Consider the following 12,676-nt stretch of genomic DNA (forward strand, 5'->3'; position numbering starts at 1 on the left):
TATATCATAGATGTTCACAATTTACTTGTATATCAATTATAATCCCACATTTTATCGGTTCATAAGTTATACTTCTGCTAAAATTAGCGTGTTTATGTGTAAAAGTCCTTTCTGAGCCTTGCAACTCACATAGGCATAAATCACATCATTTGAATATTAACTTATGAAAAAATGGGTGAAAAATACACTATATAAGATTGTTACCTATGTATTTATCTTATTAACTTATCATATAACCTCTTATGAATAAATTATAGTTATTAAGGTCCTAGCAATTTGCCTAAGTGATTATACACTCTCTATGAAGCCTCTAAGAGAAATTGTAATTGTACCAAAAACATAATTAAAAGTACTAGATGTTTATTCACTCCAGGTAAGAGAGGAGCTTACCGACTGCTTTGCTGAATACAGATAAGTGCCTTGTATAGAAGTCTGCTCATCGATACATCTGATCCTGTATTTACAGAACACAGTGCCCCCAAACGTATAGCTATCACACGTTGTCATAGTTGTACATAGCCCCTTATCATCGTTTATAAATTGCAACTCCTCCGCACTGTATATATGTCAGCCACATAGCTGACACTCATATGGTTCTTGTTCGCCATGCCTAGGCTAGCTAGGGCGTGACAATATTATTAATTTTTTAATACGTAAATGATTATAATAATTAATTAAGGGTGGTATAGTAAAATCACAGTTGAATCAGTTGAAGCAGACATGCTATAAATGTTTATTTTATATTTTTAATAATATATTATTAGTTTTTTAATATATAAATGACATATAATAATTAATTAGGGGTGATATAGTAAAATTACGGTTGAAGCAGACATGTCATAAATGTCTATTTTATTTTTTAATTAAATATTTTTTAATGTATAAATAACTTATAATAATTAATTAAGAGCAATATAATAATTAATTAGGGGTGATATGATACAATTATGGTTGAAGCAGACATGTCATAAATATCTATTTTATTTTTAATTAAATATTATTAAGTTTTTTAATATTTAAATAACTTATAATAATCCATTAGTGTGATATAATAATTAATTAGGGGTGATATAGTATAATTACGGTTGAAGCAGCTATGTTATAAATATTTATTTTATTTTTTAATTAAATATTATTAATTTTTTAATATATAAATAATTTATGATAATTAATTATGTGTGATATAATAATTAATTAGGGATGATATAGTATAATTAAGGTTGAAGCAGACATGTCATAAAAATTTATTTTATTTTAATTAAATATTATTAATTTTTTAATGTATAAATAACTTATAATAATTAATTAAGAATGATATAATAAAATTACGGAACAAGCAGAAGAGACATGTCAAAACCACTTACTTTCATGTATTCAAACGAACATTTTCTATGGAAGAAATGAGAATAGATAATCATCTATGGGCCCCATCATATTCAATAGGAGTTGACATGAGTTGTAATTTATTGAAAAAGGTGGACTTTCTTTAAAATTGTTGCTATAGTCTAACTAATAAAGCACAAACACATAATACATATTTGCGCAAGATTAATCTGAAAGAGAACTTAAGTCTCTTATACCTTTAAACATTTTTTCAATACCTAAAAGCTCCCATATTGAAACCCACACTTGTATAATATAGATATTGATTGATGTGAACGAGCCAAACGTAACTAAAACCAAAATAGAGTAGTTTCTGATAATAAACGGTGTAAATTGTATTTTTGTTTTGTTTTGGTCCGTGACCAAGAGAAATAAAACGGCACCATTGAAAAGTTTCAACTCCCAACGGCAAAGTTAGTCCAGTCGCCCCAAATACTACACACCTGTAGTAGTTCCATGTGAAAAAGGGGAAAAAAAACAAATTCTTGTTGTCCAATGAGAGGACGACACGTGGTGTTCGTCGTCAGTATGATCCTCCTAGCTGCCGGCGGGAACGTCTCCGGTGAGTTCGCCGGCGATTACTCCAAGTTATCGGGAATTATCATCCCGGGATTCGCTTCGACACAACTAAGAGCATGGTCAATATTAGACTGCCCATATTCTCCACTCGATTTCAATCCTCTCGATTTAGTCTGGCTCGATACCACTAAAGTAAATCTTCAACAACTTGCTATTGTTCACTCTTTGCCTTGTTTTATTCAAGCTCAGTATTCAACAATTGGAATTTGATGCATCAAGTAAAAATGTAAAATTTAATTAAAAGCAGAATACGACAGAAGCAAATAATCCGTACAGGTAGTAATACCAAACAATTCTGACAAGTGTGGCCATGTTTCATTGTGAAATTTGAAAAGTAGTACTTTTTGTTTTCAAAGGGAAAAATGATATTTCAAAATCGGAGTTTGTGTTTGGCTGTGAATACCGATTGGAGTTGTTTTTGGACTTCTGTGAGTAATTTGGAGTGAAAAAGTGAAAATAGCTTTATTCTTGAAAATTCCGGAATTCTAGTTCATGATGAATTCCAGCATTTTCTGGAATTTTATGGCTAAATGTGTTTTTTGGAGTTCAACTGCGGAAAAAAGTGAAAATTTCCATGGCCAAATGCTTAGATAATCTAATTTGTGGTAAAAGACAAATTGTCTTTTGGAATGAAATGGAGCTGAATAATCGGAATGGTTACACAGGATTCTTATAGTCGACCCCAACTGACTATTTGATTGATTGAATGGAGGAAACCTGATATTCAACTCTAAGTTTTATCCTGAAATTCAACTCTAAGTTTTATCATACACTATTAGGCTAACAATACAAACTTTTTCATCTTGTCATTTTAGACTAATGATACCCACTTATGAAGCTCATTCAGGTGTTTAATTACGCTCGGTTTTGGAGTATACAGCATTGAAAGATATGGTCTTGATTTGTGATTTTATTTGGAGCAATACCCTTTGCAGCAAATTACTAGATATTAGACCATTCATCAAATGTTGCTCTTTCCGCAGTCATAACAAAACGACTCTCTGCAGTCTGGATCTTGCTTTTGTGATACAAAAGTACTAACATTTTTATGTTAACGTCTTGTAAATTAATAATTTGTCTTTCTTACAGCTTCTTTCTGCTGTGAATTGCTGGCTGAAGTGTATGATGTTGGATCCTTACAATCAAACAGATCACAGCGAGTGCAAGTCTCGACCTGATAGCGGTCTTTCTGCTATCACAGAGCTTGATCCTGGCTATATTACAGGTGTCTGTGATTTATTCTCCTCGCATTATCATTTTCACTTCTATTATACTGGAATAAGGAATTTAAAATGTCAGACACCTATTAGATGGAAGTGAAACTGAACTGATTTTTCACGGTTAACATCTTAAGTTGCCTGTCTTTAATCCACATGAATCTAGGTGCAGAGTGGCTGGGTACTTTGCCTCACTTAGGCAGCGCTTCAGTAGGCGCGAAGTGCTGAAGTGTGTCTTAACAGAAATCATTGAACTAGCTTTCTCTTTCTAAAAATCTGGAGAATTTATAAGACCCCTGGGTTTTCTTCCTTGTGCAAGACCAAACAATAAAATATTCAGCGAAGCAACCTTAGGAAACATAAAATGAGAAAATGTAGAAATATAGTAGTTGATACCCCATTTTTTCTTTTTATTTGCACCTTTCTTCAATGCACGTTTTAATTGTGCTTTATCTTAGCATTCAATGAGACCTTGTCATTATACTTCACTTTTGCCTTTGATAACACTGGTCTAGATAGGGTCTTTGTGGTTTAGTTTGAAACTTCGAGCCAATTTTACCTATGAAAGTAAAGTACCTAATTGTATCTGTGAAAAAACCAAACCAGATAGGTTTGGAATCTTTACCTTCATTACAGACAGGATCTGGATGACAACATATGCATGCTCAATCAAGTCTTTGCAGCAACCATGTTCAGCTATTCTTGTATTTGTAAAAGAACTAAACTAGAGAAACAACAAAATAAACATCTAATCGCAATAGAGGGGGTTCATGTTTAAACATATGTATAAGCAATCAAAGGTCAAAGAGGCAAGCCATAAACCCAGAGGTGGAAAGGGAAAATACTATTAAAATATATATGTAAAACAAATATGTTCTTGTATATACAAAACCACAATGGTATCATTTTTCTAGGTTTAACACAAAATAATACCAAATTAAAGTACACATCAGTTTATCAACTCAGCCAGCTTGAGTGGTTACCCAGTTTGGTACGATTTTTCGGCTTCTTTTAGCATCGCTATATCTGGAACGCTAACAAGAAGTTAGAACAACGTCTCATGATTTCATCCAGTCAAAAAGTGGAAGATGCTTTTTAAAACTAGTGGCAACTGTTTGTATATTTTACTAGGCCCATTAGCATTATGCATTGGGATTTTTCCTGCAGTAGCTTTCATGGGAAGCACTCATATATGTGTTGTTCTTTTTGAAGTGCCAGATTTATAAGTTCACTATTCGTGCAGCTGCTCTTTCCTACATGTTTGTTATTTGCAACTAGACGTAGGCAAAGAGCTGATACGGTTTTGTTATGTGCAATATGATAACTTTGCTGGCCATAAGAAGATTTAGATCCTTTGTCATTTTTATTGCTCTTCTTCTTCTTCTTCTTCTTCATATTCTGAGTTCACAACTTCACATTTTTTCCTTTGTTTTATCTTGTTGAATTAGTGAGACATGGAACTGAATAGGGGATACCTCTTAATGCATGACTTGAAAGCAATTTTTCTGGTTTGGGACCGATGAACTTAGCGTGCTGCCCTTTTTTATTGGATTGTCGAGACCAATTAGCAGGGATTCTATTGTCATCACTCTTTTCAGAAAATACTGAATATAAAAGTGCAAAGACTGGTCTGTGGAGGACAACTTGTCATAGATATTGTCGCTACTGCAACGGCTGTAACTGATGATTCTGTTACTTATGTTGTTCTCTAGTTGATCAAAATTCCATTCCTGTTCAGGTCCTCTGTCATCAGTGTGGAAAGAATGGATTAAGTGGTGCATAGAATTTGGTATTGAGGCTAATGCAATCATAGCAGTTCCATATGATTGGAGATTGTCACCATCAAAGCTTGAAGAGAGGGACCTTTACTTTCACAAACTCAAGTTTGTATTTTGCGATACTGTTTGTGCCTTAACTTCAGATTTGTGTTATGGTCTCACTACATGGTTTCTTTCCTAAGTGCAAAACTATAAACGATAAGTTAATTGGTTGAAAAGTCGAAATTTCCCAGTTCCATTTTCCTAGGGGAAAGTAGAATTATGCCTTTCTTTCTTTCATTTTGTTGCAAAAATTTTAGTTGCGAGCAAGATATTTACTTTATTACAATGGGTTGAGGCTGCAGTCTTGAATCCAACCCAAGTTCCTCTTGCTTACTCTTAGGCCTGGGGAATCTTTTCCAGCATCAGTTATCTAAGAATATACAACAACAACAAGACACCCTGGTCTGGGGAGGGTTGGAAGTAAGGAGAACTTACCCCCAACTTTGTGAGGCAGAGAGGCTGTTTTTGCTAGAGCCTTGGCTCAAAAGAGAAGTCATCAAAGCAAACGAAGCAATAAATAATAATACACATTGCAAAATAAGTGACACGCGACTGCTAAATAGCCCCCCACTACTCCCACATAAAGTGCGATAACACTAAACTATATACTGACATTCTACCCTAATCTTTGACCTCCAAACCTTCCTATCTAGTATCATGTCTTCAATAAGTTGGAGTTTTGCTATGTCATGTTTTAATCACCTCCTCTAGTTCTTTTTCAGCGTACCTTTACCTCTCCTAGCTTCTACTACAACCACCCTTTCACACCTCTTTATTGGGGCATCCGTGCCACTCTCCTCTTCACATTCTCGAACTATCTCAACCTAGTTTCCATCATCTTTTCTTCCACAGAAACCATTCCTACCTTGCCTGGTATAACTTCGTTCCTAATTTTATCTCTAGTATGTTTATAATTCATCTAAGCACATCTCTACTACCTCCATCTTTTGGACATGTGTGTTCTTGATTGGCTAACACTCTGTCCCATGTAACAATGTTGGTCTATCTGGCCACCATTCTGGAGAACTTTCTTTTTCTTTTAAGCCCAAATGACACTCTCTTATATGACGGTACTTCGGAAGCGAGCCTTCATTTCACCTACCCCTCCAATTCGATATGCAACATTTTTGTTAGTCTACTCGTCTCCTTGTATTATTGACCTAAGATACTTGGAACTCCTCTCTTGGGTATGACTTGTGTCTCAATCTTCACTTCTACTTTAGCCTTACTCGGCGTCATTGAATCTGCACTCCAAATACTCTATTTTAGTCCTTTTTTAGCCTTAAACCTTTAGACTCTAAGGTTCGTCAAAGAAAACCCTTTACACTCGAGGGTCTGTCTCCATACTCCCAACCTATCGTTAACTCCATAACGCCTCTCGTCAATACTATGTTATATGCAAAGAACATGCACCATGACACCTATATTTGACTCCACTCCAAACCGATCGTTAACTCTATGCTCCAACCTATTGTTAACTCCACTGTGCCTCTCGTCAATACTATGAGATATGCAAATAACATGCACCTCGACACCTATCTTTAACTCCACTCCCATTCTAGTGTTAATTCCATTCTTCCAACCTATCTTTAACTCAACTGCATATGTCATACGCGAGCAACATACACCACGAAAACCCCTTTGAATATGCCAGGTCAATTCATCTATCACAAAGGCAAACAGGAAAGGGCTAAGGGCTAATCCCTGGTGCAACCCCATCTGGATCGAAAAGTGTTCTGAGTCACCTCCTACTATTGTAATTAGGGTTTTGGCTCCATCATACATGTCCTTAATTGTCTTAATGTATGCCATATATACATCTTTAGACGCCAAATATCTCTAAAAGATCTCTGTAGGGATTTTATCATGAGCCTTTTCTAGGTCAATGAATACTGTGTCTAGATCTTTCTTCTTGTCCCTGTACTGCTCCACACCCTCACAAGATAATTTCTGTGGTTGATCCCGACATGAATCTGAATAAGTTCTCTAAGATAGACATATTCCTCCTCATCCGCATCTCGGCCACCGTCTCCCATATTTCCATAGTATGGCTTAGTAGCTTAATATCCCTATAGTTGTTGCAAGTCGGAATATTATCCTTGTTCTTGTACAACTGATCTATTGTACTCCACTGCCATTCTCCTGACATCTTAGCCGTCCTACATATGACATTAAACAACCCAAGCAACCATTCCTTACCTACCTTCCCTGCATTTTTCCAAAAATCCACTGGAATCTCGTCTAGTTCGGTCGCTCTTCCCCTTCTCATCTTATGAATAACCCAACAATAACTACATACTCTGTATAATCACACAAAGTGGAGTCCGGAGAGGGTAGAGTGCACAAAGACCTTACTCTACCTTAGAGTAAAGAGGCTGTTTTCGATGACAAATAGTCCACTAGTCCAAAAGAAGAGGTTATAGACATATAAGAAATAACAAATAGTAACAAAATACAATAAATAATAAGAGGACAGTAACTAAAACAAAATAATATGATAGTCGAAAATACAAGACAACAAGTAATAACAGAAATCGAAGGACAATACTACAACTACTAGTATGAATGGAAAATAAGACAACACCTTGCTGTCTACTAACCTTCTACCCTAATCCGCATTCTCCACAACCTTATATCTAAGGTCATGTCCTCGATATGTAGGGACTGCTATGTCCTATCTAATCGCCTCTTCCTAATACTGCTTCGTCTACCCCTACCTTACTGAAACCATCTATAGTTAGCCTCTCACACCTCTGCACTAGGACATTCAAACATCCCCTCTTCACATGCTCGAATCATCTCTGTCTCATTTTCCTCACCTTGTCCTCCACTGAGGCCGCTCCCACCTTATCCTAGATATCCTTATTTGTAATGATATCTTTTTTGGTATGCCCACACATCCAACACAACATCCTCATTTCTGCCACTTTCAACCTCTTAACGTGGGAGTTTTTGACTGGCCCACACTCCGCCACATACAACATAGTTAGTCTTTCTACCACTCGGTAGAACTTGCATTTAAGTTTCGATGGAACTTTCTTCTCACACAAGACTCTTGATGCGACTTTTTTCTCCATTCGCCCTGCACCAATGAGGTGAATGACATTCTCATCAATCTTCCCATTTCCTTGGATAATAGACTAAGATACTTGTAACTTCCTCACTTTTGGTTGACCTGAGTGTCAAGCCACAATTCCATATTCGCCTCAAGGGTCACTCAGTAAACTTCAAGTATTTCGTCTTGGTCCTACTCAATATGAACCTTTTTGACTCCAGGGTCAGACTCTAAATCTCCAACTTAGCGTTAACTCAGTCGCGAGTCTCATCCACCAGAACTATGCCATCTGCAAATAACTTATACCATCGTACCTCACCTTAAATTTGTCGTGTCAATGCATCCATCACCAAGTCAAATAAGAATGGGCTAAGGGCTGATCCTTGGTGCAACCCCATCAAGAGTAGGAAGTGCTTCGAGTTTTCTCTTGCTATACTTTTTTGGGTTTTGGCTCTATCTCACATGTCCTTAATCACCCTAATATACTCCACAGGTACATTTTTAGCCTCCAAGCATCACCATGGGACTTTTTCGTAAGCCTTTCTATATCAATGAACATTGTGTAAATCCTTCTTCAGTTCTTTGCTCCACCAGACTCTTAACCAGATGTATGGCTTCTGTAGCAGCTTGATATCTCTACAGTTGTTGCAATTCTGAACGTCACCTTGTTCTTGTACAACTAAATTCTTGTACTCCACCTCCATTCTTCTAGCATTTTCATTGTTCTAAAAATGACATCAAACAACTCAGTTAGCTACTCCATATCCATCCTGCCTGTGCTCTTCCAAAACTCCAGCGGGATCTCATTCGGTCCATTTGCCCTTCCCTCGCGCATTCTATTAATAACACCCCCAACCTACTTAACCATTATACTTCTACAACACCCAAAATCGTGATGCCTCTGTGTGTGTTCTGAATCTTTAAGCACGATGCATCTCTCCTTTATTCAAGAGTTTATGGAAGAATGCCTGCTATCTCGATCTCATGAGTGCTTCCTTCACTAGAACTTTGCCATCCTCGTCCTTGATGCACTTCACTTTATCCGGGTTATGAGCCCTCTTTCCTCGCTTTGGCTAGCCTGTACTTCTTCTTTTCCCTGCCCTTGTCTCTAATTCAATATACAAATGTTTAAAAGCCATTGTCTTTGCCATCATAACTGCTAACTTTGCCTTTTTTTGGCGATCTTATACTGTTCCCTATTTCCTCCTCTTTCTTACTTTCTATCAACTTCACATACACCACCTTTTTAGCCACCACCTTCCTTTGGACTTATTTGTTCCACCACAAGTCCCATCGATGCCCACCCAATCTACCTCTCGAGACCCTCATCACCTTTCTTACTGTAATGTAGCTAGATGTCCTATCCCATATATTATAAGCATGCCCACTACTCCCCCAAGCCCCTATGCTATACCTGATAACTTCTCCCCTATCTCTTGAGCATAGCACTAGCCATAGTCACACTATCTCATTTGATCCTTGGCTGGTCGTCTATAACCCTCTTCATCCTCTTCCTTATGATCTCCTAAATACATCACCTAGAGTTAAAACCTACTATACCTAAAATTTCTACAACTGTCAGACTGCTCTAGCTCGCGTAACGCGATGTCTCTGTCCCCTAATTCATTTTAGAGTTTATGAAAATGCATTTGCCATCTCCGTCTAATATGGGCCTCTTCTACTAACACTTCACCATTCGCTTTGTTGATGCACTTCACTTGGTCTAGGTTAGGGGCTCTCCTTTCTAGAGACTTGGCGACCTATACAACTTCGTATCCCACCTTTGCTCGAGCTATATATACAATTGGTTAGAAGCTATTGTTTTAGCTGTTGTGCACACTAGCTTTACTTCCGTCTTCGCCGTCTTATACCTCTCCCTATTCCTCCTTTCCTCCTCTTATCCTCCTTCTCTAAGTTTTCCACTGACGCCGTATAAGCAACCTTCTTGTCTTTCACTTTTTGCTTGGACCTCTCTATTTCACCACCAATCCTCGTTATGCCCACCTACCTGAGCTATCCCTATAGACCCCTAATACCTCTCTAGCTGCTTCTCTAATGCCATCCTCTGTCTTTAGCTCACATACTATTTGTGTCCCTGCACGCCCCCATAGCGACCAACTTCTTCCCAATCTCCTGAGCCTTCACTTAAATCTGGCCTCTCCATCTAATCCTTGGCTAGTCATATGCAACCCCCTTCTTCTTCCTCTTCATATCTAAACCCATAAACACAAGCTTATGTTGGGTTGTATGTTTCTCGCTTGGAATGACCTTGCAGTCCTTGCTTTAGCCTCTATCACACTTCCTAAGGGGCAAGTAATCTATTTGAGCCTTAGCTACTACATTAGGAAAGGTCAGCAAGTGCTCCTCCCTCTTCTGGAAGCTCGAGTTATGGCCAACTCAATAGCATTCACAAAGTTTAGAAGTGCAACTTCTCCTTCATTTCTATCCCTAAAGCCAAATCCACCATGCACATTGTCATATCCCCTGAAGTGGTCCCTATGTCACCATTAAAATCTCCTCCTAACAATATTTTCTGAGTCTGCAGGATACCTCTCATGACCTCGTCTAACTCCTCCCAGAAGCGCTTTTTCACCTCACTCTAACCCGCATGCCCTTTAGGAAAGAACTCCATGCCATCTTTATGCCTTACATTCGGCTGCATAAGTGCTAATAATGTTGAAAGTTAGCCCTGCCAAAACTAGCTTAATGACCATCCTCTTGTCATTCACCCTCCAAACCTCTACCACTTGCTCCGTGAGTTTTCTGTCTACTAAAATTCCTACTTCTTGAGCTTCCTGAGTACACAACTTAAACCTGTCTACATCCCTACCCTTGGTTCCTACCCATTTGGTTTCCTGAATACGAGCAAAGATACGACCATCGAAAAAAAAGTGACTCTACAGTTTTTGTTTTCCTTCCTTTATCTCCTAACCCCCATTGGCCCAATTAATGCGGGGGTTGTTTCTTTTTCTTTCCCCCCTACTTTTTGTTACTGGATATCTATTTTCAGCACCTCTGTGGAGTAAATTATTTTCTTCACACAAATTATGCCTGGAGTGATTGTTTGCATAAAATATGAGTTCAATTTTACACTGATAACTAATAGTGTTTCACCATGCTTGGTAGGATGGTGTGTTCAGGAAATAACTAGGCAACACCAAACACATTTTGTGTCACAAGATTCCATTTTGTCCGTTTTTAAGTAGCTTTTAACCACTTGGTTCTTCACCTCCCTCTCCCACTCCGCCTGCCCATACTATTGCATAAATCCTTGCAAAACTTCTGCTTTGGTGATTTTTTTGTTCTAATATTTTAAGTGCTTAAGCATTTCCTTTTGTACTTTTTCTCAAAGTTGCTCGGACTCTCCAAAAACATTGCCGCACCCGTGTCGGATCCTCCAAAAATGCACTACTTTTGAAGGATCCGACACGCGCCCGATGACATTTTTGAAGAATCTGAGCAACACAGTTTTTTCTGGTAAATGAGTTCTATTTACGGATGGGTTTTGATCTCCTTTTCCTTTCTGGCAGGCTAACATTTGAAACTGCTCTTAAACTTCGTGGTGGACCTTCAATAGTGTTCGCTCATTCATTAGGTAACAATGTCTTTAGATACTTCTTGGAGTGGTTGAAATTAGAGATTGCTCCAAAAGAGTATAGGCGATGGTTAGACGATCACATTCATGCCTATTTTGCTGTTGGTATGCCTATGCTAACCAAACCACTATTTGACCTCCAGTTCTATCTCAGAAATTAGGGATTGGTACTTATCTGGAATTGCTGTTTTCTTGTGTTTTTAGGAGCTCCTCTTCTTGGTGCTATTGAGACAGTCAAAGCAACATTATCGGGGGCTACATTTGGTCTTCCTGTTTCAGAGGTTTTATTTTTTTAATCCAACTTATTTTTCAATGCGGTAGGCTACCTTTATATATGTGACCTTTAGGTTGCGTAATTCAGATATTGAAATTCTAGGTTGCATTGGGCACTGCTAACTCCTTGGAGAGCTTTGGAGACAACTTTTTTATTCATCAAAGAAGTGTGAATTTGATTTTTTTTGTTTGAAAGTTTCTTGTAATTGTGTTTGTTTCAATAACAATGGAAAAAGTTCTAGTATTTGTTTCACAAATTAGAAAACTTAATAGAATGTTTAAGTATGGGCATTCTTGGTATTCGTAAAACTTGGATATTAAGAGCCTCTTAACCTTCTCATTTCTGGCCGGTCACATATACAGCTAGATTCAAGAAACTACTTCTTCGGGAGAAGTACCTCTTAACCTTAGCTAGCCTCTATCTGCCTGAAATCTTGAAGCTTCAAGCTTTTATCAACCAGCTTTTAAGATCGGAAAAGGGACAAATATGCCTCTATACTATCAGAAATGTTTTGAATATATCCCTTGCTATATTTTTGGTCAAATATATCCCTTATACTTTTGGTCCAAATATTCTTTGGCACAAATTTTCCCTTAATTTTGATGGAGGTACACATGACAAGCTCAGAATCAAATGACCAACCTCCAACCTTAAATACCTGATTCCTTTAGAAACCCAACTGTGTAACCCATCTCCGATCCATCCCCTCCACTTTGAGTTCTTTTCTTTTCGTTTAATCAAAATGCTTCATCA

The 12,676-nt window shown here is 37.6% G+C and overlaps 1 protein-coding gene across 4 annotated transcripts in view; it reads left to right on the forward strand.

The window, feature by feature from the left end:
* The first annotated feature begins 1,613 nt into the window (after positions 1–1,613).
* Positions 1,614–12,676, forward strand: part of LOC107863897 (phospholipid--sterol O-acyltransferase) — a 50,981-nt gene continuing 39,918 nt past the window's right edge. Inside the window, exons 1-5 of one of the 4 annotated variants that reach the window (XR_007053551.1) lie at positions 1,614–2,094; positions 3,052–3,187; positions 4,918–5,062; positions 11,585–11,754; positions 11,854–11,930. Coding sequence is in view for 3 of the 4 variants with exons in the window: in XM_047409308.1 (XP_047265264.1) it covers positions 1,879–2,094; positions 3,052–3,187; positions 4,918–5,062; positions 11,585–11,754; positions 11,854–11,930 (744 nt within the window). In the remaining variant the exon portion in view is untranslated. The remainder of the gene's footprint in view (positions 2,095–3,051; positions 3,188–4,917; positions 5,063–11,584; positions 11,755–11,853; positions 11,931–12,676) is intronic. The other 3 variants (XM_047409309.1, XM_047409308.1, XM_016710089.2) reach the window with 3 other exon arrangements.

Source organism: Capsicum annuum, chromosome 3 (assembly GCF_002878395.1).
Source record: "Capsicum annuum cultivar UCD-10X-F1 chromosome 3, UCD10Xv1.1, whole genome shotgun sequence".
Lineage (NCBI taxonomy): Eukaryota > Viridiplantae > Streptophyta > Magnoliopsida > Solanales > Solanaceae > Capsicum > Capsicum annuum.